The following is a 27,610-nucleotide window of genomic DNA, read 5'->3' as shown; positions in this document are numbered from 1 at the left end:
CACAGATGGTGTTTTTATTAAAGCAGTAAACTTACAAATTCTAGCAGTAAAACTTAAAAATTCTGTAAAAAAATACAAATACAAACTTACAAATTACGTACAAATGGAATTTCGCAAACTTACAAATTATACACAATAGCTTGTAGGTACTTTACTTTGTTTGCAAATTGATCCAGGTTTTCATAGTCCTCGAGAGCTTTTCTAACCGTTCATTAACAGCTGCGTATGTCTTTTTGGTGTGTCTGGGCATAATAACGCATGAAGTCTGTTGTATTGTTATTTCCCAGTCATTTTGCTCTGATTTGAGTTTGTTTATAAGACGACATAAATTTGGATCTACGACTGACATTTTACGTTTAAATGCGCGGTGCCAACCTTCGACTGAATTATTTGTGTGTGGTATTCCGAGCAAGGTATTTTCTCTAATGTTCCATAAGCGGATTGCAAAATCTGGACGGCGTCGCCTTCCCCTTAAAACAGCACCTGGCCAAGTAGTCTCAAAGTAGAGGAGAAATTCTGCTAGGACTTCATCTGTTTCCTCGTCTACTGAATCCATTAATTCGATAAATGCTTCTATGACATCCTCCTTTGAGACGAACGCCAGTGCTGGAATTTGTTTTATGAGGAAAGCCTTCATTGGGTCAGTGTACCAAATTTGTAGGCCACTATTAAATAAATGTCATAAATGGGTCTTGCCTGGGAAGACAAACTTGTTGAGAAGCACTACAATTTCGTCATACGCTGCTGAGGGTATGATGACTACTAGGCTTTTTGTCAAGTCAATGATGACGACAATGCCTATGTCTGATTTTCATTTCATTTTCACATGCCTGTATTTTTCTCCAAAGGCATTCGCTGAAATGGAAAAGCATCCACATGTGTGAGAGTTGTCTTATTGATAATTTTGATATTTCAACATTGCACAGTCCTCCCAGAGAGAATTAAGGTTCATTGGACGCCTATTGCCATCAATGGCAGCAGCCAATGTGTTAAATGAGTGCTCTTATTGATAGGCAGCAGCCGATGTGTTTAATGAGTGCTCTTATTGATAATTTTGATATTTCAACATTGCTGCATTGCAAGTTCTCCCAGAGAGAATGAAGGTTCATTGGACGCCGTCAATGGCAGCAGCCGATGTGTTAAATGAGTGCTCTCATAGATAGGCAGTAGCCGATGTGTTAAATGGGTGCTCTTATTGATGGGAACAAGCCAGTGTTAAATGGGGGCTCTTATTGATATTTTGATATTAGATATCTAGATATTAAACTCACTCACTCTGATTATAATTTGGAGAGCTGGTTTCAATAGTAAACTCTCTGTCATAATTTGACTGCGGGCGAACCCGTTCTACCAAACGTCCGTTCGACAAAACGTCCGTTCTACCAAACGTCCGTTCTACCAAACGTCCGTTCTACCAAACGTCCGTTCTACCAAACATCTGTTCTACCAAACGTCCGTTCTACCAAACGTCCGGTCGACCAAAGGTTCGGTCGACCAAAGGTCCGGTCGACCAAAGGTCCGGTCGACCAAAGGTCCGGTTGACCAAAGGTCCGGTCGACCAAATGTCCGGTAGACCAAACGTCCGAGTACCACGTGCTGCTAACCACTTTAGTCTCTTTTTTTACCATACATATTTATTGTATATAACGTGTCATGTTATATTTCCAGTGACCAGTATGAGAGTGACAATGCCCCTAATACATCTGCTCCCCAGTCACACTTGACATCAACTACTCACCTTGGACAGGGAGGGGAAATTCCTAATTTGACCCAATTCTTGGCTAACATTCCTTTATTTTGAAGAACAATACACTTCTTTTATTATCCAACCTCTACAATGACTACTTTAGATTGTATCAAAGTGTTATTTCTTCAATGTGGTCCCATGAAAAAATATAATTTAAAATTGTAAAAATTAGAAGGGTGTAATCTCTTTTGTGAGATATTGTACATATGTCTTCATTGTTACACTTCTAAGTATTTCACATGATCCCCCCCCCCCATCCCCACCCACCCAACCACCCCTTTTTTCTTCCTTTTCTAATGTTCCAATAAAACAATGTCTTCAGACAGACTTCGACATCCCTCGGAGCCAGTTCCCGGATCTTTCGCTGTCCTGTACCATGGAGAACCCTTTGTCATTGGCCACGGATGACTTTTCCATTCCTCCTTCAAGAAATGATTTCCAAGACCTATCATCCGGTGGAATCAGTTCCTTTAAATCAGTTTCATGCTCAACCTCAGACCAAACCCCACGAACTAGGGAGCATATCTTCAGAACAGAGTTCAACCTTATATACACCTGCTCTCCCCTCAATGCAAACTTGGCAAACACTGCAGTCACTGACCGACGCCTCTCTCTATCAGAATGTGGTTTCTCCCCTGCTGAGTCTTTACATAATTCTTTGAATGGGCAGGGTCTGTTTGGGGATGTAAGGCCTGGTCATATATCACCAGATTATGATCTTCATAATGTTGGTGTCTACCCAAAAAACACATCACCACCCGCCAACAACCCACCTCAAAAAAAGAAGGCAAGTAAACATGATTTTTCTGGCTGTCACCTCTTGATTTTAAGGAAAATGGGGCCTTATCAGGGAGTTATACCCAAAGCTGTAGTTTCGAAAATGTGTGCATAATTGTATATTTAACAATTTAATTAGCGTAGCGCTTACTGTTCCTCCCCTCACCTACTTCCCCTTTTCCTTCAATTGCTTATTACTCCTTCTTGCTTCTTAAGACTTTATGCCAAGTATTTCTTCCATTTTTTTCCAAGGCAGAGGGCCAACCATCATACCATTAGTCTGCTGACAGGAAAGCCAGATTACCAGGCTATAGCTGTAAGAAGTGAATACAAGGCAGTACAAAATATGGTGAATATTTTCCCTACAACTATATCTCTAGAAGTGTGCATGTATTTTTTGGGGTGTCCATCTGCAATAAGCACTCACTCCATGTTCAAACAATATGAAATTTACATCAAGTTCCAAGTCTGAAATGTTGATACCCGAACGTTTCGTCGTTGGACACTTGGTCAACGGACGTCTCGTTCCCAAACGTTTCGATGAACAGACGCTTGGTCGGCGGACAGTTCGCCGCCGGATTCGCTTGCTCTCAAAATTTTGTGGTCCAGTGTATTCCCAGTCACTTTAAACTATATTTAGATTTACAGAGCCCTGTGTGCCAATGTCGCCCTGACACGTTTGCAATGTTGATGCGACTTCAAAGGGACCAATGGTGATAAACACATGGCCTTCATGTTGTCTAAGCACCTCTGGTCAGTTTGTTGTGCTGTCCAATGAAGAATCTACCAGTATTGAATAGACGACATTCTACAGAAAAGCCTAGACTAGTCAGTGTGTGAGGTTAACTCATATTCTGCCATTGACAGCAATAGGCATCCAATCCATTTCGATTGGGCAGTTAAAGAGCCCATTCATTCACTGCGCTTGTCAGCAGTACATTTCAACCAGAGGTTCCACTTTAAATGGATTGGTCGTCTGGCAACCACATTTGAACTGCACTGGAGTTTAAGTTAGATTTATTGGATAAAGGTACTATACAAATTAATGAACATATATATGTAAATATGTAAGATTATAGCCACTGGTTAAATCCCTTTTTGAAATTAATTGCCCAACCCAGCTTTAATATTAAACCTCTTTTTAAAGTACACTCTTAGACCACAAAATTTTGAGAGCGAGCGAATCCGGCGACGATTTGTCAGTTCGACGAAATGTCCGGCGGCAAATTCGGCGACAAATTGTCCGTCGACCGAACGTCCGTTCGACGAAACATTTTTTCAACAAACTGTCTGTCGACCAAATGTGCGGGTACGAAGTGTCCGTTGACAAACGTCCGGTCACTGAAATGTTATATTTTAGTTCAGACAGAATTTGAGCATGGTCATTTTAAGTGCTGTGTGATAAGTTCACATCAGATGTGCACATTTTCTTGGTGGTAGTATACGGGGTGGAGTTTTCATCTAATCATTTTTAAACTTAAAGGCATTACTGAGAAATATCCAAACTGGAACCATTATTTATTTATTTACACATATCGGAAGAGATAAGTATAGAGATTTATGATTAAATCACAATAGTAGTTGTATTAAGTCCATTTTGTCTTCTTTTATTATTTGACTGGTTTTAGTTCCTTCTTGACAAACAATTACTTTTAGGTTGTTTTTTTCCTGAGATGTTTTGGCATATTAGATCCGCCTTCATCAGAGAGACACTGGTCTTGGTGTGGTGCGTTTTCATCAACTGATGTTCCAATAGGGTGTGACTTAACTGTCAGAATTTACAGACAAGTCACGTCCCCCTGCCTACCAGGTGGTTGAAAGCCTGAAAGGTCTGACATACAACACACATTGAAAAGGAGTCAATATCTACAGTGGGGATTAATAAAGGGTACAAGACAGGTCCAGTAAAGATACAACACAATACAGGGAGTTGTAAACACACAAGAATGCAGAGAAATGGTAAAATTGCCAGATGTGAGAGGGATCATAACATCAACACACAAGTCCGACCACAAACAACACTGCCAGATTTTGGTTCTTCTAAAGAACAAAATCCACCCTGAAAATAAATAAGAATAATAATTGGAGATAGGCTTTGTCGTCATCATTAACAATAAAAGCCTAATTGTCATCACACCCGGAAACTGCGCATGACGAAATTGGTAGTGCCTCTCCACAAGGTGCGTTTTTTTTGGCAAAAGACCCAAACAAGTGATAATTACGGACTCGTAATTTGGCATTCTGCCGCTATGGATACATCGCATCACAACCCCCCCCCCCCCCCCCCCCCCCCCCAAATATCAATTTGATCATTAAATAGAGAGGTCTGAGGTAGCCTTGTTATTTTTCCTAATCAGTTGTCCTAAAGAGAGACAGAAACATTGTCGTGGTAGTTGCCAACTCAGACACTTACACATCATTGATTGAGTTAGATCCTTTGCTAATGTTAAGTGTTTGATAAGTTCATAATGTTCGGAAGTGTTCATATTAGTGCCCCAATTAGTATTTGGCTGGCATTTAGTATTAAATTCTACCTTTCAGCAAACATAATTTACCAATTTTGTCATGTGCAGTTTCTGGGTGTGATGACAAGTAGGCTTTTGTTGTTGATGACTGGGCCCATGTCCGATTATTAAATTTGATCATTCTATTGCCAATTGAGCTTTTGATGTTTTCCTTGATCCAATTATCACATAGTCTTTGGTTCGGCCATGGCATCTATAGTTTTCCCTTACCAAGCTGCCAACTTGCTCTGTTAACAATTATTTTCTCTCCTCATTTTGACCTGTTAGCAATCTTTTCTGTGCTTCTTTTGCCTGGTGTCTAATGTTTCTTATGAAATCATAAAGGCTTATTAAATTGACTAAACATTTTTTTTCAACATTAAAACCTGAAACAATTTACACATTGGAGTAAAACTAATATTATTATAATAATACTTGCATTTCTTTTATTTGCCTGGCGACCGATTGGTGAGCGCATCGGTCTCACAGTTCTGGGGTCGAGAATTCAATCCCTGAGTGGTGCTCACTGTGTAGAGTTTGTATGCTCTCCCGGGCTTGCATGGGTTTTCTGTGGGTACTCTGGTTTCCTACCACATCCAAAAAACATGCAGGGTAGGCTGGTTGAACACTCTTAATTGCTCTTAGGTATGAGTAAGAGCGTGAACGGTTGTCAGTCTCATTGTGCCCTACAATTGGCTGGTCACCGATTCAGGGTGTCCCTCGCCTGGTTCCCGTAGTTAGTTGGGATAGGCTGCCGTGGCCCTTGTGAGGATATGCGGTTGAGAAAAGAAATGAATGAATCTATTTATTAGAGAAGCACTTTGTTGTCAAGTACATTAAGTGATTGTTAATATTTGGCAATAATTCGTTTCTGCATTTGACAAAATAGAGAAACTAGAAATGACGTTATTAAGATCGCAAACAAGATCATTTTCTAACCATATATCCATTTGGATAATGGCTGTTCTCATTTTCATTAAATATAGGTCGTATTTGTCTGTGCTTGAACCGAAATCAATGTTTTCTTTGCAGTGCAATTGCAATGTGCCGTGATGCTTTTAAAGGTGACAACTTTCTTTAACTTGTTTTGATCATTGTTGTCCAAACTTTTAATGTCATTTTATTTGGTTTAAAAGATACTTTGCATTGAAATTGCACAGAATCTTCTTTTAAAATCAAATCAACATGCTAGGCTCCTCTGTCAGTCAGAGTTGTGCATCCCGGAAACTTGAGTCCAGCTTTGGGGAAAGCTCGGACAACAGTGCTGGCCGACAGTTGAGCCCAGTAATCCACAATCAATTGTAACCCGCGACATTCAAGACTCCTCGCTGTTGTATCGGCATTGACAATTCATTCCAAATCATCACGTAACTTGTGCGACGCTGCCTGCCCATACTACTATGTTGTACTACTATGTTGGCCATCCGTTAGCAAACCTGTTAAATTGTGTTCGATCCATGGCTTCAGTCCATTTTCCAAGCGTTCACTCCCGCATTCTGTTGCCAAGTCAGATGCCTCGCCACTCCCGCGGAATGTTTTAGATGGATTTACCGTAATGCTTGTAATGCGCAGGGAATCTATTTTTAGGGTGAATGTCCGCTGGGTTGATTGCAATAAGTAGCATGCAGGCAAGAAATTAAAACCAAGTAGTCCAGTGCCATACAAATATTGAATTTAGTGCACAGATAAGGCACACCGACCATATTAGAGAACATTTTAGACTTTTAAGTGTGGCCTCGAGGTGTGAAAATACGACATTTTGATTTTCTAAATAAATTGTGGATTTTTAACTGGAGAATTTCCCTTTTTGAGGAATGATTTTGTGTGACAGTGCCTATTGAAAATTTAATGAAAACAACAACAAAAATTAAAACAGTTTACTTTATTTTTGGGACTATAAAGTGACCATCCACGAATGGGATTATTTTCAGAGATTCGGCACACCTGATTTTAGAACACTGTAATGCAGGGTTTGGCAACCATAGGTTCTGGAGCCACATGTGTGTCTTAAGCATTGCCCTAGTCGCTCCCTGGAGCTCTTTAAAAAATGATAAAAAATGGAGAGATAAATATATTTTTTTAATATGGTTTCTATAGGAGGAAAAACATGACCCAAACCTTCTTAATGTTTTCAAATACTCCAATGTGTATATTAAATACTACATTTTAACATTTCTGTCAAATGAGATTTGAGTTTTTGTCTGTGACACACTGTATCAGCAGGTCGCTGTTGCAAACGAACCGAGAATGCGTGATAGGCCATGAGAAAAATAACAGAGTATTAACGCTCCTTGGACCAAATCATTTGCGTTCACTGCCAATTAAGTCCAGGATTATTTATTTAGTTTTTTGTGGTGTTTAGTGTGAGATTGTTCCCCAAACCCCACGAAGACCTCATCTCTGTACTCATCTCCATCATCAGACTCATTACCCACTGAGATGAGTCCGACCACAGTGGTGTCATCGTCAAATTTGATGATGGAGTTAGAGTGGTGGGTCGGTGTACAGTCGTATGTGTACAGAGAGTATAGCAGAGGACTCGGTACACAACCTTGAGGGGAGCCAGTGTTCAGTGTAATGGAGTAAGAGAGGTGGGGACCAAGTCTAACAATTTGTGGACGGTTGGTTAAAAAGTTCTCAATCTAGCAGCAGATGGAAGAAGATAGTCCAAGGTGGGAGAGTTTGTCAGTCAGAATGTCCGGTATTATAGTGTTGAAGGCTGAGCTATAGTCAATGAAAAGCATCCTCACATAATTCCCTTGGTGCTCCAGGTGGCTCAATGCTGTGTGTAGAGTTACGGCGATGGCGTCCTCGGTGGGCCTGTTTGCTCTATGAAAACCCCAGTCAGCTGGTCAGCACAGGCTTTGAGCACCTTACCAGGTATTCCGTCAGGGGCAGCAGCCTTCCTGGTGTTCACAGTCTGCGGTACCTGTCTCACTTTGTGTTCCTGAAGCTTCAGTGTACTGCTAAAAGGTGGTGGATGTGTTGAGACTGAATCCAATTTGTCAGTCTCAAAGCGGCAAAGAAACAGTTCGGTTCTTCTGCTAGTGAGGCATCTGTGTTAACAGACACATTATTGTCATTGTAATTGGCAATGTATCGTATTCCCTGTCACATCTCTGGGTTATTTTCTGTGAAGTGCTCCTCAATTTTCCTTGTATATGCTACCTTGGCCTTTTTAATGCCTCATTTCAGCTCTGCTTGGCAGTTATATATTTTATCTTGTCCCCTGATCTGAAGGCGTTGTTACGGCATTTGATGAGTGCCTGTGTCACACTGATCATCCAGTGTTTTTGGTTAGGAAAAATCCAGATGTTTATTAACAGTGACAGTATAGTGTCCGTACAGTTTTAGGAAAGTACAGTGTCCGTGTACTCCTGGAGGTTGTGGTGTTCAAAGAGATCCCAAATGGTGCGTGAAAAACAGTCCTGCAGCCTAGAAAGAGCGTCCTCGGGCCATGTTTTTATTATCTTTATTTGTGGCCTTGTTAGCCTCTGAAGTAGTGTATGAGGGGGTGATAGACAGGCAGAGATGGTTGGATCCAGCTCGGTGAGGGAGGAGCGTGGCTCTAGAAGCATGTTTGATGTTAGAATAAACATGGTCTAGAGTTTTATCTCCTCTGATCTGACACTTCATGTAATTGATAAACTTAGGCAGAACAGTCTTTAAACATGCTTTGTTGAAGTCACTGGCACAAAATATGGACTCCATGAGGGTGATCAAGCTGCTGTTTGTTTACAGTCGCTAGCAGGAGGCTAAGTGTAGTGCTAATGTTAGCATCCAGGGGGATGTAAACAGCCATTACAGTGACTGTTAGCTCCATTGGGAGATAGAAAGGCCTGCATAGAACTGCCAAGAGCTCAAAATCATGAGAACAATTAGTGTTAATGATCCTCCTGTTGCAGTAGCTATTTTGGTGAGTCATTATTGCTTGTGACTGCAACTAGCCAGATTCATATGTTGGTGACTGGAGACAATTTTAATATTTATTGATAATAATAAAATTGTGATTGGCTATTAACAAATGGATTTGTATGAAGCACAAAGCAGGCACGCATGCATTCTTGCAGATGTTCCCAACTGAGAGACACAGAGCAAATCACATAGTCACACGAAATCTGCTCGTTGCAAAACAGATTTAGCCAAAAGACCCCCAGACCACATAGATAACAAACTTTACCCAAATCATACAATAATGTTGGTCTATATTATGCAAGAAATAGTGGTGGCGGATGTAATCTGACACCAGGGCACTTTTACGGTTACCTTCTTTTTCATCAAAGATTCATTACATTATATTTCGGACTGCAGTTACGTTTTTCACACAGATGAATAGATTAAATTGAAACTCTATTGTGCGGTGTTATGAAAAATATATATAATTCAAAAGACTGTTTCCAGCAGAATCTTGTTTGAAGAGATGCAAGTGGTCCTTCCTAAATCAGTTGGCCAGCCCCAAGTTTCATTAATAGGCATTGTCTGTTGAAGCTTTTTGTTGGGAGCTATCACATATCATCTCTTCCTCAGGTCTCATTGTTGGAGTATCGTAAGAGGAAACAAGTGAGCAGCCATGACTCCGGGACATCTAGCTGCAGTTCATCCCTGGGTAGCACCCCTAAGGAACTTGGTTCTCACCTCCTTCAGGAAACCCACCATTCGCAATACGTAATGAGACCAGTTGCCTCACCAGGCAACTGCGGGTCTTCTTTAGGACACAACTGCGTCATCCCGCAGATAGAAGAGGTTAGTCCTCCACAACATCAGGGCTCATCTGTGCAGGGAAGACATCCAGATAGTAATGCCCAGTGGTGAGAGCAACAAATTATAATTTAATTGTTATATTTCTTTTCAATAGAATATGTGATCAATAATAATTTGGACTTTATTTAGGATGGTCCCTACCAGTGTTGAACGTCTACGTGAAGGTCAAGGGACACGGGAGCATGTGCTGAGAAGCATGAAGATGGAGCAAATGATCAAGAGGAACAGCATTTTTACAGATAGAGAATCTGGTATGAAATAATTGAAAAACAAAAATGTTAAATTGAGAAGAAAATAAGTCTTAAATCACACTTTGCTACAGTGGTACCTCTACTTTTGACATTAATTTGTTCCAGAGCTTGTTTCATCACTTGGACTTTTCATAAATAGAGCATTGCAATCGCCGTTCCTGGGCGGCGCCTCTACGGCGCGGTCGAGAGTGAGGCCAGCCTGCATTTTTATTGCCCATTATATGGAAGCACTTTATTGAATTGAATTGCACTAAATGCCTCTATTGTCACTAAACAAGTACAGTCAGAGCATGAGATATGAGCTTAATGCGTTCCGCAAATGAGCTCGTATGTCGATTTACTTATATCTGTTAGGTTCATTAATAATTACCCTCGTTCGTAATTATCAATAACTGCAGGCAGACATCTTATTCAATTATTGACATTTAATTAAATAGAATAGATCACGGGTAAAACCTCAGAGGGGAGATTCAGCAAGCCAGAGTTTCTCCTTCAACTTCCGAACGTCTCACCGAATAGACATTTTCGTACGACTCTTATTGCCATGAATCAAAACAATTTACAGAGTTGTTGATCATTCCATCACGTATGAGTAAAAACAACATCTGGAACTACAATAACAATCAAATTATTTAACCAATAACAAAAACAGGAGACTAGACCTAACAACATTTAGATTAGAACAATTATGCCTTCCTTGACCTAAGAATCATATATTAATTACATAAAGAAAAACCCGAAGTGCGTCACGAGTGTTATGGACATGGCAGAAACAATATCTTTGTTATGGGCTCCGTTGCTGGGAATGGCAGATATCGATTCCTTGCCTGATCAACAACCCTCTCAGCCCGATACTGGGTATGTGGATGTAGCGTCAACAATCCTTGGAGAAGTCCATGTGAGAGTGGACTAGGCGGCAGTTTATGACCTCGAGGCGAACAATAGAAAGACTTAGAATGATTTAACAAAGAAATGAATTAATACAACTATATTTATAATAGTAATACAGAATAAACCCAACATATCTCAAATCAGTTTCCCATAGAAATGAACTAAATACAAATTAATTTGTTCAGACCCTCTGAAAAAACACCAAAAGCAGGATATTAAAATGGAAAAACATTTTTATTGGTTGTAATTCAGCATCTATTAACAGAGTAACAAATAACTAATAATAATCAGACATAGGCTTTGTCATCATCATTGACTCGAAAAAAGCCTAATTGTTATCATACCCAGCTGCATATGGCGAAATTGGTGGTGCATCTCTACAAAGTGCGCTTTTCCGGCAAAAGGCCCACATAATTAATAATTTCAGACTCGTTGGCACTGTGCTATGATGGATATCACATCTCCCCCGAGCGCAACCAAATCCCGATGACTGCAGAAAAAGTTTGCCTCGCAGACGCCAGCAAACAACGGATCACTTACCTCCTCACTGTCTCCTCACTTACCTTCAGCCAGCCTGCAGGAGGCAGATCACCGCCCAACGTTCTTCATGTTACCTGACCCTGAAGTTATTACACTGAAGGTATTGTGTGTCGTGCTACCGCAAGCTCAGAGTCTTGATGGCTGTGGGAAAAAAGTGTCCTCAAGCCTATTTGTCCGTTCTTTGTGAGACCTGTAGCGTCTGCGAGAGGGCAGCAGCTGGAACAGGTTCTGACCGGGATGGTAATGGTCCCCGACAATGTTCTCTGCTGAGGTAGCGAGGGCTGGCAATGTTTTCCAGTGAGGGCAGAGAGCAGCCAAAGATCTCCTGGGCAGTGTTGATCAATCTCTGCATGGCCTTTTTGTCTGCTGCCGTGCTTCCAGGGTACCACACTGTAATGCAGTATGCCAGAATGCTCTCCACATTGACTATAGAATGTTACCAGAAGCTTAGTGTCCAAGTTGTTCCTCCTGAGTACCCTCATGAAATGGAGTAATTCTGGGCCTTCTTCACTACTGCCGTGGTGTTTGTATATCAGGAGAGCTTATCCGTGACGTGTTCCCCCATTTAAAGGGCTGGACCCTGTCTACACTTACTCCTTTTATGAGGAGTAGGGCCAGATCTGTGCTGTGTTAGCGAAAGTCCAGGATTATTTATTTAGTTTTCATGGTGTCCAGTGTGAGTGTGTTCACCAAGCACCACTAAAACATTTTGTTGACCTCATCTCTGTAGGCCGACTCATCCCCTTCTGAGGTGAGTACGACCACAGTGGTGTCATCGGCAAATTTGATGATGGAGTTGGACTGATGGGTCGGTGTACAGTCGTATGTGTACAGGGATTACAGAAGAGAACTCAGTTCACAGCCCTGAGGGGAGCCAGTGCTCAGTGTAATGGAAAAGAGAGGTAGGGACCAAGTTTAACAGTTTGTGGTCGGTTGGTTAAGAAATTCTTTATCAAGCAGCAGATGTAAGAGGATAGTCCAAGATGGGAGAGTTTGTCAGCCAGAATGTCTGGTGTTAGTGTTGAAGGCTGAGCTATAGTCAATGAAAAGCATCCTCACGTAGTTCCCATGGTGCTCCAGTTGGCTCAGTGCTGTGTGTAGGGCTACGGCGATGGGGTCCTGAGTGTACCTATTTGCTCTACGCAAACTGGTGAGTGTCAACTGAGCGAGGGATTGTATCCCTGATATGGCGTGTGACCAACTTTTCAAAGCACTTCATGATCACAGGCGTGAGTGCAACCGGCGTATAGTCATTCAGGCTGTCAATGGTGGGCTTTTTAAGGACATGGATAATGGTGGCAGATTTCAGGCAGGATGGAATGATGGCTTGTCAGTGTACTGCTGCAGGGCTGTGGTGGATGTGTTGGACTGGGTTTTTGTGAAAACTCCAGCCAACTGGTCAGCACAGGCTTTGAGCACCTTCCCAGGTACTCTGTCAGGGCCAGCAGCCTTCCTGGTGTTCACAGACTGCATTACCATTCTCACTTCATGTTCCGGAAACTTCAGTGTACTGCTGCAGTGTGGTGGTGGGGCTGTTGAGACTGGGTGTGATTTGTCAGTCTCAAAACGGGCAAAAAACGGTTCAGTTCCTCTGCTAGTGAGGCACCTGCGTTAACAGGCACATTATTGTCATTGTAATTGATAATGTGTCGTTTTCCCTGCCACATCTTCTTTGTTTTTTTTCCTGTGAAGTGCTCCTCAATTTTCCTTGTATATGCATTCTCTCACCTTTTTAATGCCTCTCTTCAGCTCTGCTCTCTCAGCGCTGTGTTTTACCTTGTCCCCTGACCTGAAGGCAGCATTACGGCATTTGATGAGTCCTTGTGTCTCACTGGTCATCCAGGATTTTTTGTTTTGAAAAATCTGTATCTATTTAGTAACACTGAAAATGTCCGTTCATTTTGATGTAGGAAAGTAGAGTCTGTGTAATCCTGGAGATTGTGGTGTTCAAAAAATTCCCAAAGGGTGTGGGAAAAACAATCCTGCAGCTGATGAAGGGCGTCCTCGGGCCATGTTTTTATTATTTTTTTGGCCTTGTTTGACTCCGTAGTGGGGTGTATGAGGGGGTGAGGGACAGGAAGAGGTTGTCGTATCCAGCAAGGTGAGGAAGGGTCTGGCTCTATAGGCATGTTTGATGTTAGAATAAATATGGTCGAGAGGACGTGTAAATGTGGCGGCCCGGGTGCCATATCTGGCCTCCCGCATCATTTTGTGAGGCCCGGTAAAGTAAATCACGAGTGGCAACTTTCTGTTTAAGGATCTAATTAAAATCGAGTAGAGATGTATATTCAATTTCCTGATTTTCCCCCTTTTCAAATCATAATTGTAATTTTATAATCAATTTCTTTCTGTGTTTTTAATTCAAAAATCATTTAGTAAAATCTAAAAGTCTATAATAAAAAAAAAGCTCAAATAAACATCGTTTTAGATCAAGGGTGGCCAACCAGTCAGAGACCAAGAGCCACATTTTTTACTGTGTTACCGCAAAGAGCCACATTTTTTACTGTGTTACCGCAAAGAGCCACATCACACACATACCTTTGCTCAGCCAGATTTATTGTAAATGTCACACACCAGCATAGTAATGACATAAATTGACTCCTACAGTAATAACAGCACAGGCCAGTCATTATCAACAATGAACATTGTGTGCACTGTCTCACACAGACAAACTCTCAGTTCAACCAAGTCCACAAACAAAAATATAATAATTTACAATAGCGTTTTTCTTTTACTATGCATGTTACTTAGTGGGACTTCTGTCATAAAATCAGAGCCTATTTTTGCGCAACATTCGCTCTTTGTGAGCTGTCATTTATTATGAATGGCTTTTAACTTGCACGCCCACCACGTGGGTGTACACCTCGCTCTCCTATTGGCTGCTCCCGCCTGAGCACTCTCGCCTTGGTCTGCCTCGCAAGGGGTGTGGCTTTTTCAGCCGACGCTCGATCTTTGGGATACTTTTTGTGTGCGCGACGCCGTTCATTGTCGCTTCTGGTTCACGGGAGCTCTCCCACTCTGTTAAAAACGTTTACTCAAATGACCTTGCTCCTACTGGGAAACTTTGAGGTATTTTCATCCCAAGCACATGCGCATTGGACGAAAATACCGTATTGAACTCAAGCGAAGCGCACACGCAAATAAAACACAAATACAAACTTTGATATGGACGTAAGAGCCGCATGAAACCGGGCAAAGAGCCGCATGCGGCTCGTGAGCCGCGGGTTGGCCACCCCTGTTTTAGATCTACAAAAAAACTGAATATTCGGGGCTTTTAATCCAGTTCTTTTAATCCATTTATAAAAAAAAATCTAAATATTAAAAATCAAATGGTCCGGCCCACGTGAGTCTGTCACCCTTGGTCTAGAGCAGGGTTGGGCAAATTATTCGGCCCAGGGGCCACATTGACTTTAAAAATTTGACAGATGGGCCGGCTCAGCACAAAATACGATACATAAAAAACTGCGTCTGTTAACAGTACACATGAAACATAAACAGAAAAAAAGACTAAAGTATTAACATACTCATCATTAAAGTAAAAAGTATAAAGTACATTGTAAAGTAAAAAGGAATGTATTAAGAAATATTAAAATGTAATTTAAAAAAAGATAGAGGGGCTGTAAAACCAAAAACAAACAAATAGGAGTGGACAGAGCTACTGCCACTGGCTTCCGCGTGACGGCGCCATCTTGGGGAAAAAAATTGGACAAAGTCAGGGGGCCAGATTAAAGAGTCTAACGAGCCGTATCCGGCCCGCGGGCTGTAGTTTTCCCATGTCTGGTCCAGAGTTTTATCTCCTCCGGTGTGACACTTAATGTACTGGGTAAACTTAGGTAGAACAGTCTTTAAACATGCTTTGTTGAAGTCACCAGCGACAATAAGCACTCCATCGGGGTGGTCAAGCTGCTGTTTGTTTATAGTCGCTAGCAGGAGGCTAAGTGCTGTGCTAATGTTAGCATCCAGTGGGATGTGCACAGCCATTACAATAACAATCGTTAGCTCTCTAAGTTAGATAGAAGAGCCTGCACCGTACTGCCAAGAGCTCTAAATCCGGGAAGCAGTGAGTGTTAATGATCCTACTGTTGCAGCACCAATCATTGTGTATATAGACGCAAAGTCCCCCCTCCCTTTGCTTTTCCCTGATTCTTTCGAAGGATCATTTCAGAATAGCGTCCGGCTAGCTAGCGATACCGCGGCGTCTGGGATTTGCGGGTGTAGCCACTCTTCCTTGATGAAAATAATGTTGCAGTTCCTGGCAAAGCTGTTGGTAGCAAGCTGAAGTTCTTAATACTCCATTTTGTGGGTGATGGATCTGCCGTTGGTCAAGAAAAACGACGAAAGCGGTGGTCTGTGTGGTTGCTTCCTTAGCTTAGCAGCAAGGCCCACCCGTCATCCACGCTTTTGCTTTCTTTCCCTTCGCCGCCTCCGGCGAACTCTGAGTGGGCTGACTATGCACGGAGATCCCGGTGGTCTCGAGATATCCTCGGGGATATTGTAGGTTTGGTGGTAATCTGTTGGGATGGATATATAGCTTCTCCTCCCAAGAGTATTTGAATCCTGACGACTGTGGAAAAAAATTGCCTCACAGATGTTAGTAAATAACGATAAGATTGAGAAAACAAAACACCAAACTAGTGAGCAAAGAGCCGCTGCCCCTGTGCGCGCCGCCATCTTGGAATTCATCTTACCGAAACAATTTGGTCCTGTTGGTGATTATGATGTTTAATAATAAAATGAGGCATTATTCAATACAACGGGGAGTTCACGGATGGGAGGGAGAGAGACATGACGAATGAGCTCGTAACATAAACTTTAAATTATGTTTAAATGAACTTAGATTTCTATGCACACACACTTTTAAAAAGTCCTGATCTTTGGTCACAATAAATTTAAACCTTGCAATAACCAAGGCAAAGATGTTAATGTATGCCACCACGGCTTTGAAGGTGAACTTCCTGCTTCTCCATACGTATTGGCGAGCCAGCTCAGTCACACATGTACCACTCATGTTTTTCGATTATTTCATGCTTAATATCGATTGTCCTTGATAGGTTCACCAATAGGCATTCCCAAATGCACGCACAAATAAAAGAGACAGGAGATTCATCTGTGGTTTTCTTGCAAGAGAGAATCAAACCGACCCTTCTTTGTCCAAGTTCATTCTGGCATTAGACGCATCTTTTTCCTGTTTATTAGCTTCAAGGACCCTAGTTACAATGAACATCTCAGCTCTTAAGGGAAGGGTGTGAAAATAGGAATGAGAAGTCAATAGAAGTTTTAGCTCTCAAAATGAATGATAAATGAAGGTCATGTTGAGCCAAAGGTTCTTCTCAGCATTCCAGCAGTCCAAGATGATTCGACCTTCATTTGTTTAGTCTAACGAAGGAGCTAGCATTTACATGGTTGCAAGCAGACGTTCTAAAATGACTTTTCTAATGTGAATAAACTAAGCGTTCTTCATTACGAGCAAATATATAATAATGTAAGACTAATAAGCTAAGTAAAGCAACGCACTCTTCATTGCGAGCAAATATATAATGTAAGACTAATAAGCTAAGTAAAGCAAAGCGTTAAAACATAATAATGTAAGTCTATTAACCCCTTACATACCCCCTGTTATTATATATTTGTATGTAATCCCATCATCTTTTTCATGACAAACACAAATAAACTGGGGGAAGTCCGTTGTCTCTATCTTTACCCGAATTCACCTTACTTGCATGTGTGGCCTGAAAAAGGAAGAACAAAATCCATCTCGTCCAATTTATTTTCATAATTTGGATAATCCTGGACATCAATGTCATCACCAGTAGACTGTCTATGTTAAGAGCAATTGCCCTAACCATAAGTCGGTTTAGCAAAGAGCGTAATCAGGGGATAAGACAACACCCACAAATTCTCAAAGTATTAGCCAAAATAGCCATTGATTTCACCTCGGCAAAGGCCAATTTTTTACACTTGGTCTTATCCCACCAGTCTGCCCAGGGGGACAGTTCCACTGCAGAGTGCCTCTTCGTTTCCGGTTCAGGGTCTGCGGGGCTTCAACGGCTCTGGTTGGGGACCCATTGGGTGACGTGTAGTTGAGTGCAACATTTCCAAACATTGCACACGCTCCCTGCACTACCAAGAGCACATCCATCGTCAGAAGCATATCAACCACTTTGCAGTCCTAGAAAGCCATGAGACTGGTGGCTGCCAACTGTTCCTTCATTGCTGCAAATCCATTTTTTTTGGTCATTGTAATGGATGTTGTTCACCCTATTTCAGTGGCGGTCCGTGCATTTTCTTGTAGGTCCTTCAACGAATTAATCCAACCCTCGAAAGCTATTTTATGGCTATAAAACCTGGACATCAGCTACAGCTGCGACACGTAAAAAATAACCAATGCAAAAAAATGGGGTTAAATCCACTTCTATATATGTATATATATATATGTGTGTATATATATATATATATATATATATATATATATATATATATATATATATATATATATATATATATATATATATATATATATATATATATATATATATATATATATATATATATATATATATATATATATATATATATATATATATATATATATATATATATATATATATATATATATATATATATATATATATATATATATATATATATATATATATATATATATATATATATATATATATATATATATATATATATATATATATATATATATATATATATATATATATATATATATATATATATATATATATATATATATATATATATATATATATATATATATATATATATATATATATATATATATATAGGAGGGAGAGAGAGAGAGATATATCTATATATATATATGTTTGTTTGTTTGTTGTTAATTGACGCTTTGACCAACTTTAAAGGGTTTAGTTGGTAGTTTTATGAGGACTGGAACAAACTAGAGAACATCTAAAACACTGCTTTACTTACAACATTTTCAAGTGACAAAAAAAGTTATGGAACCAATTCATTTGGTAGTTCAAGTAGAGGTACGATATCTATAATAAAAATGTTTAATTCAGATATTTAATGAGTTTTTTTCTTCTGATCCTTTCAGATGCAGATCAACATGACATGCAGTCAATGAACATTCCTTCACAAATGAAGAGCCCACCACACAGATGCAGTCCATTAATGTATTCACATCAGGTATGTAAAATAATGTACATTTAAAAATACTCACCGCTCTCTTAGGGCCCTTTCAGACATGTACTGAAATCCAGGCCGGTGTGAATTCAATGTGCCTGCTCATTTTGGTAGGCCAGTTTGCATAAATGTACTTTGCGATCTAGTCACAAATTTGGAAAACTGTCTTATGGATGAGAGTAGCAGGTAAAAATCCACTTCAAAGTAGAACTGCATGATTTTGACAAAATGTGAAAAGACTCCCTTGTGCCAGTCACTACTCAAAGGGCGCCGCCATCTTACCATAGTTAAACATGCTCTCACCGTAGCTTTCTATGTCAGCACATCGCAATAGTTAAGGCTGATTGAGGGGTCTTGCGGTCGATCGTTCAAATATAAACCTTGATACCTGCATAATGTTATGCTATTATAGCAGCAGAGACTTGGTGAACACTACGTATTCCGCTATGGGCATATTTCCTGGTTGTGCTTATGTTACTTTCTCTTTGAATTTGTCTACATGCGTACAAGACCCTCCCTTTCAGAACACAGAAAGGACATGATTATGTTATTATGAAATAAAACAACATTCTGCTCAGTTTTTTTCTTTTTATTTCCTTTTCGAAAATGACAACTATTGCAGTAATATGAACCAACCGCGACATCTTAAACTAAGAAATTGTAATTTATGTCATTAAAAGGCATCGGGTTCTAATCAAGATAGACCTATTTCAATTTTCAAACTGAATATTTTTTTTTTTTTTATTTAAAAGGACAGGCATATTACCTTTCTTATGATATATATATATATATATATATATATATATATATATATATATATATATATATATATATATATATATATATATATATATATATATATATATATATATATATATATATATATATATATATATATATATATATATATATATATATATATATATATATATATATATATATATATATATATATATATATATATATATATATATATATATATATATATATATATATATATATATATATATATATATATATATATATATATATATATATATATATATATATATATATATATATATATATATATATATATGTATATATGTATATATGTATATATATATGTATATATGTATATATATATGTATGTATGTATGTATGTATGTATGTATGTATGTATGTATGTATGTAGGTAGGTAGGTAGGTAGGTAGGGAGGTCGGGAGGGAGGGAGGGAGGGAGGGAGGGAGGAGAGAGAGAGAGAGAGAGAGAGAGAGAGAGAGAGAGAGAGAGAGAGAGAGAGAGAGAGAGAGAGAGAGAGAGAGAGAGAGAGAGAGAGAGAGAGAGAGAGAGAGAGAGAGAGAGAGAGAGAGAGAGAGAGAGAGAGAGAGAGAGAGAGAGAGAGAGAGAGAGAGAGAGAGAGAGAGAGAGAGAGAGAGAGAGAGAGAGAGAGAGAGAGTGAGAGTGAGAGATATTTATTTTTTATACACACTGGTACCTCTACATACGAGCGGCTCTACCTACGAGATGCGAGGAAAATTTCGAGCAAATAATTTGCTCGTGCGAGAAAGCCAGGTGGCCATGACATGAGAGGCAGTTTATCATTGTCCCACAATGTCTAGTTTCTAGAGAGAGAGATAGATATAGATATATTATTGCCCTGTGTGTGTGTGTCTGTATGTTGATGTCTGTATATTGACCCTAATAATATGCTTTTGATTCCTCCCAGAACCACGTTTGATGGTTTTTCTTAAGCTTTTCCTTTCAAAGTAACTCATTTTTACTACCTATTTAAACTATAAATAAGGAGGTGAAAATTGTGAATCAAGGGGCGGCTTGTGCACGAGAAATTGTAAAAGGCAAAGTTAAAGTAATTTTAAGAGTGCGGCTTATATGCGAGTAACCGGTATTAATAATGGCAGTGATCCTACTATGCGATTTTTCACCCTCCATTTTCGGAACACAGAAATGAAATGATTAAACCTTAAGGTAAGAAAATTGTCGGACTCGCGAGGGGAGGGCTTGGGGCTATTCAGTACTACTTGCAGTACTATTTTTATTACTATTTATAACAATTAAAACACGCTAATTTGGAGGTCTTAACATACTCAAATGTCGATGACTTTTTGCAGGTTCGTAGGGCCTCGCAAAAAAATATATATATTATTTGGGGGGGGGGGACACAATCGGCTCATCAGTGCCCCCTGGAAATCTAAGAAAATGGGCCCCTCTTTGTACTTTAAGCTACAGCTATGAAATTTGGTGGGCCAATACTCCACATAAGTAGAAATACATGCGGCCATGAAATGTGGCAGACATGTTCCCGGTAGCCCAATGAACACTTGATGTGCGTTACGTACAAATCAACATAAAACTTGCCTCCTCCAGTGTTGAATAATGGCCTGTCCTTTATTATATTTTCAACGTAGACGTATAAAATTGGTGGGAAAATGCACGTCTCTTGTACCCATGTGCCAAACCAAACAGGTCGGGCCATATTGAATTTGCTAAAATGGGCGATTTTCATCTGTTTCCAGTCTGCACATCTGAACGAACTCATCCAAGTGACTTTTACATCTTCACCTTAAATTTAGTGAGTCTATTCCCAAGGTATGCTGATCAAAAGTTATCAAAAAGAAGAGTTTTCGCAACTAGGCATGACATCCACTGGTGGTCAAAGTTCATCGTGTGTTTGCCAGGCTTGCCAATCTATCAATCATCCCTCTTCATGTTCACTCAAAATGAAATATCTAGTATAATTCAACTGTCAAATGTATAATATTTACTTGCATATAAGCCGCTTTTGTTGGACAAAAAAAATGATTGAATTTAGAGTAAAAACGTGCAAAAAACGTGACAAAACTACTAATTGACGCCGCCGTGGCACGATGACGTCATTACGCAATGGTGCCGTGACGTAACGACGCAAAGGCGTGATGTCATGACGCAAGCGGATGCAGCCGATACGGTCATTTATTTCAAAATCGTGAAAAGAAAAAACGCTTAACAAAACTTGTTTCGACCTATATGAATGTAATTTAAGAAAAAAAACGTACATGTCCTGCATTAAAAGTGAAAAAACGTCACTGCTTGCTCGGGGCACAGCCATTTTACCTAGGTCGCTGCCGTCTACACCAAGTTAAACGTGCTCTGACTGGCCAGACGCGAGTAGCCTTGATTTTGAAATAAAACAAAATTCCACTTTGATTTTTTTTCGTTTTATTTCTTTTTCAAAAGTGACAACTGGAGTAATATGAACCATCGAAAGAATTGAGATATTTTTACATTAAAATCAATATAGATGCCACAAGTTAAACATTTAGTTATACGGGACTGGCTCCTCCACCAAGGCCAAATGACATATGTGCCTCAAACATTAGGTTCCTTAAGCCTTTGATCTAGGGCAGGTGTGCTCACACTTTTTTTGCTTTAACTATAGTGGGGCAAATAAGTATGTAGTCAACCACCAATTGTGCAAGTTCTCCTACTTGAAAAGATTAGAGAGGCTTGTATTTGTCAACATGGGTTAACCTCAACCATGAGAGACAGAATGTGGGGGAAAAAAGAGAAAATTACATTGTTTGGCCTTTGAAGAATTTATTTCCAAATTAGAGTGGAAAATATGTATTATGTCAATTACAAACAAGCAAGATTTGTGGCTGTCAAAGAGGTCTAACATCCAACTTCTAAAATTTAGCTCTACTTAGTATAAAAAAACCCTCTGGAACGATTTTTTTTTATTATAGTATAAAGGTATATTATGCGTATATGTTCCTAACAACACCTTACTATCTCTGCTGTTGGATGTCCTTTCTATCTCTGTCCCTCTGTCAGCCATTCTGCAGATTGTTCTTTCTTCTTTCCCTCTTTGGTGTTCAACCTGGCATACAGGTTCTCATTAGTCCCGTTTTACCATTGCCAGATCTTAATTGCCCTACGTCTCATATTTTCTTTTTTCTACTGCTCTCTGTTTTTTATTGAAGTTTGACACTTCCACTTCATTTATTTTATTCACAATTTGTATAGTGTCTCAGTTTGGCAGAATTTAGTTTGTAGATTCCACAGCCTTAAATCAAATTTAATCTCTTCATTGGAACCCTCGTCCAAAAAAAAGCTTTGATGTCATGTCTGGTTTTCAGTTAATAAGAGGTCACTGCATGGCTGAAAGTGGTCTACATGGGTAAATTCCAGCACTGGATTACAGATCATGTCACACAGTAATGTTTTGGTATGTTATGTCTGAAAGCATTTTCAGAATCATGACTTTCAATTACTTGATTTGGTATATTTTATCAGTCTGGTGATTGTCTTAGTTAGTACCCTATTGCCGTATTTACTCACATAATCCGCTTTTTTGGTCAAATGACGACTGAATGAAAGGTACGGTTTATATGCGCAGAAAAACACGACATGCACGACACTGCAAGTTTACGCCGTCATGGCACATTGACTTCATGACACAAGCGAATGCTGCCGGTCATTTATTTCAAAATTGAGGAAAGATAAAGGGATAAAATGCTAAACTAAATTAATTTTGACGTCTATGAATAAAATTTTACAAACAAACGTACATATCTTCCATAAAACGTGGAAACCCTAACCCTAAAAAACTCACTTGTTCCAGTCACTACTCGCTCTCAGGGTGTCGCCATTTTACTGTAGTAAACGTGCTCAGACTGGCCAGACGCGATTACACTTAACTTGTGCCAGCTTTGCTTGCTCAGGGCGCAGCCATTTTACCTTAGTTCAGTGCTTCTCAAATAGTGGGGCGCGCCCCCCTGCGGGGGCGTGGTGCGATACCTGGGGGGGGCGCGTGTAACCCTGGGGAACAGGATTTTATTTGGCCGCACTAGTATAAAGTGTAATTGCGCATCCACTACAGTAGCTGGCAGTGGCGCCCTCATTTATTTTTTATTTCAGGCATTGATGCACTTAAAATCTTTTCTGTTGCAGACTTAAAACAAGATTTAATAAAGTTATTCTTTGTAAGTTTGACTATATTTCTTTCTTTTTTCTCTTTTCTTTAATGTTAATAAGGATAAAATGTTGTACTTATAACAATTTTATTAAATGATTTTATTTAGAGTCACGGTGGGAAGTGGGGGGGGGGGGCGAATAGTTTTCTTCTTGCTAGGGGGGCCTAACAGAAAATAATTGAGAAGCACTGCCTTAGTAAAAGGTGCTCTGATCGTAGCGTTTACCATGTCAGTACATCCCTATAGTTAAGGCTGATCAAAGGACTTGCGGTTGATTGTTAAAATATAAACATTGATACCTGCATAATGTGTATGTAATTATTGCACCCAGAGACTTGGTGAACACTACGTACACCGCTATGGCCAGACATGAGTAGCCTTCATTTTGAAGTATAACAAAATTCAACTTTGATTTTATTTCTTGTTTGAAAGTGACAACTATTGGAGTAATATGAACCATCGAAAGTTTTCAGATATTTTGACATTAGAAGCAATATGGCTTCACAACATCTTAAACTTCTGGTAAAAAAAAAAGATAATTTCTGTAATTAGAAAGCATCGGGTTCTCATCAAGATAGACATTTCTTTTTTCCAAAATGAATAATTTGATATTTTGCATTTACAAAGATATGCATATTATCTTACTTATGATATTGACCCAAATGATGTGCTTTTGATTCATACCGTATCTCAGAAATAACACTCGTGATGCTTTTTTTCTTTTTTAAAGATTTTCCCTTCAAAGTAACACATTCGTACTCCCTATTGAAACAATAAATACGGAAGTGAAAATTGGGAATCAGGTGGGTAGGCACAAGAAATTGTAAAATAAAATAAAAAATCAAGACAATTTTAAGGGTGTGGTTTATACGCGTGGGCGGCTTATATGCAAGTAAATACGGTAGTATCTTCAAACAGCCGAGATTTTGCTTGCTAGTAAATGTTTGTCTTTTTCTGAAGTCATCAGAGGGATACCTGGAGACCAACGGTCCCTCATTGCTTCAGCAACCTTCCACATCACCATTTCGAAGTTGCTATAGCCACACATCAGACAAGACCTACTACCCCTACACCTCCTCCCATACAGACCCATCTCAAGACCACGCTCCATCCACCTATCCTACCCATTCTTCAGCAACCTTAACAGACTCCAAACCGTCAGGAGACTTATTACAAATACAGAGTAGCAACAATGATGAAGGTGGACCCTTTGTTTACAGTAGCCACCCAAAAGTGGGGCATTTGAATAGGAGTAACTTGATAGGGTCTCATGTCATGGGGCCGTGGGCTCCCCGGCTTACGAACACAGACACAAGCTCCACGCCAGCAAGAGGGAATCAACAGCAGATTTCTCGAAATATAAAGTCTGGCACCATGAGCTCAAAACTGCTCCCGGTCTCTGGACAAACAAACTACCCACAGCGAGGGACCAGCCTCAGTCAGCTACAACAATCTCCACTACAGGGCCCAGGTGTATGGACTCAGTCAGGAAGCTTTTAAAACCTTGTATGTACTACCTTGTGCTAATCCACCAGGCACTGGGATTTTATGTGACACAGGTACTCTGGTGGGGGGAAATGTATGAACCTGGGAGGAGATAAAAGTGGTTTACAAATGTACAGACTTTTTTTACAGACTAACCTCTCGTCACCTACACTTCTCCCATGCCTGATACAACAGAAGAAATAGACATTGTACACAAAACTAGACTTTTGATATCATCTTGGAATCAATCACAGATTTAAAATTTGTAAAATACTCAATCATATCTAACTAGAAAAGGCCCTCAGTGTCCTTGTGTGGGACATATCTAATTTCACAGATCTTTGCGCAAATAAATGTCTGTACAACATTGATAAGAACAAAATTGCCACTGTCTGTATCCAAGTCAATAAAATAATTCAAGCTAGCATTAAACAGTTAATTTTTATTATTTTAATGTTTTATTTACTTACTCCAAACAATCTGATTTTAGAAAAGGCTGCTTCGCTTCTACAGTACTTAAAGGTTGGTATTGAAACTAGAGAAAATAAAGTGATTCATTAACAGGCAATGTTGACAGATGACTTCATTCATACTGCCGTATCTTGTAAAGTCTGCTTTTCTTCAAGTTGCTTTTGCTTCACTGGTTGAATGCAAAAATAATATGCAAGTGAATTATCCACTTTGCAGCTGTTGTGTTTGATTGTCTAGATCAGGAATGGACAACCTATTTAAGAAAGGGTCGCACCATGTACAGGCTTTCGTTCTAACCTATAAGAGGAAACCTTTCCTCCAATCTGGAATCTTAGTAGTGCAATCAGTGGATTGCAGTCAGGTGCTTCTTGCTTCAGCAGAAAGCTCATTTAAACAGTTTGTGTTGGATTGGTTGGAACAAAAACCTGCACCCACAGCAGCCCCCGAGGACCGGTGTTCCACCACTGGTATAGATGCTACAGAAATGATTTCATTATACATACCAACCCACATTCCCCAGTTTCTTAGCTACACCTTGATATAATATATTTAGGTATGTCCAAAAAATATTTAAAAAAATTATTATTAAAGAAAGGGTAGTGGATGTGTACGTGTAGCTATTTTTCTGACCAAACCGTTTGTTCTATCCTGATAACCAAGGGAGAGTATTTGTGATAGTGTTTGGAATACTGTTAAAATTAGATTTATTTTTTTAAAATGCTGCTATGTTCTCATATGAGAGCTGCTTCCGTTTCTGTAAAATGCTGTATTTTAATACTATTTCCCAAAAAAGGACTCTGGAATCAATGGTTGTCCTGGCAACCACTATAGAATCATGTTTCATGAACAGTCCAACTGCAGCAAGTGTCACTATCTCAGTCACTAAAAAAACTGAGTTTGTTATACAAGTGATAATTACTTCATTTGTGTGGTATACCTCAAGTTGGAGCGCCTGGTCTAGTAGCAGGATCTCACCTGCCACCAATTCAGTATACGCCAATACACAAAAGGGTACTCGGGTTAGATGAATGTTTTGACAGAGACCTTGTGATCCAAAATGAACCAGCACCTTAATGTGATGCCATTTAAAAGACCTAATAGGACAATATGTATGAATATAAGTACTTGTTGTATAGAAAGAAATATTATATAGACTTTTATGGAAAAATATACCACACTGAATTTATTGCATGATATTTGCTTTTAGGGTCCATGCGACCAGTTTTACCAGGTGGTTGGAAGTTAATCTGCGGGTCTTTCTTGAGTCCACTAAAAATCAGAAGCTGCATTATTTTTAATTTGTGGTTTTGTAACAATGATTTTTATCTTTGTTTTATTTTTACAGACACACATATTAGTAACTATTTCAATTGTTCCCCTCTGCAAAGTTTGAAGAAAGGAAATGTTCATGCAAATGTAATGCATTTTGATAATAAAATAATCATGATGATAATGTATTTTGAAACCTAACCGTTGTCTTGTGTTTATCTGAGTACATTTTGAACATATGTGGGCTCATATGTGTAAAAAAATAAAAATAAAATAAATCTTGATACATTGTGTCGCATTGTATCCAAAGCGGTGGACCAGGAAGTCAAGGCTTATTTCTGTTTGACAAAGACAAAACATCCAGTTGAAAGGCTCCCAACTTAAAATTGCTGATAATATGAGATAAAATGTTAAGTATAGTGCTTTTTTTCCCGCTTCAGATATTTGTTGTTTTCGGTTCAATGAAACTTTCATCAAATAAACATGTAAAAGTATGATTGAGTTTGCCATGTGCTTGCTCGCAAAATCAAGTAATTTGAAGCAAGTAACCATCTTATTAATGGCCTAATAATCATTAGATTTGATAACTTTATTCATCCCGTATTCGGGGAAAGTTCACTTTTGCAGTAGCAAGTGAGAAAGGAAAATACATTTTAGACATAAATAAGTAGGTAATAAATAAGTAAATAAATAAGCCTGTTGCATGAAATATATATGCACGTCTCTATGCTAGGAGGTGTTGTCCATGATGGACGTCATCCTGCCCAGCATCCTCCTCTTTC

General features: G+C 39.3%; 1 protein-coding gene across 10 annotated transcripts in view; it reads left to right on the top strand.

Moving 5' to 3' along the window:
- The window catches only part of setd5 (SET domain containing 5), a 108,818-nt gene extending 81,789 nt beyond the window's left edge, over window positions 1–27,029 (top strand). For 5 of the 10 annotated variants that reach the window (XM_077711765.1, XM_077711768.1, XM_077711766.1 and 2 more), the window contains 6 exons: window positions 2,070–2,534; window positions 2,781–2,873; window positions 9,556–9,836; window positions 9,919–10,040; window positions 18,559–18,650; window positions 24,564–27,029. In XM_077711765.1, the coding sequence (XP_077567891.1) occupies window positions 2,070–2,534; window positions 2,781–2,873; window positions 9,556–9,836; window positions 9,919–10,040; window positions 18,559–18,650; window positions 24,564–25,103 (1,593 nt within the window). In that variant the 3' untranslated portion in view covers window positions 25,104–27,029. Of the gene's footprint in view, window positions 1–2,069; window positions 2,539–2,780; window positions 2,874–9,555; window positions 9,837–9,918; window positions 10,041–18,558; window positions 18,651–24,563 lie in introns of those variants that run through there. The other 5 variants (XM_077711767.1, XM_077711770.1, XR_013325503.1 and 2 more) reach the window with 5 other exon arrangements.
- The last annotated feature ends 581 nt before the right edge of the window (window positions 27,030–27,610 follow it).

The sequence above is a fragment of the Stigmatopora nigra genome, unplaced genomic scaffold (genome assembly GCF_051989575.1).
Source record: "Stigmatopora nigra isolate UIUO_SnigA unplaced genomic scaffold, RoL_Snig_1.1 HiC_scaffold_29, whole genome shotgun sequence".
In the NCBI taxonomy this organism is placed as follows: domain Eukaryota; kingdom Metazoa; phylum Chordata; class Actinopteri; order Syngnathiformes; family Syngnathidae; genus Stigmatopora; species Stigmatopora nigra.
The sequence above is the reverse complement of the archived record's forward strand: the minus strand, read 5'-3'. Positions and strand labels throughout refer to the sequence as shown.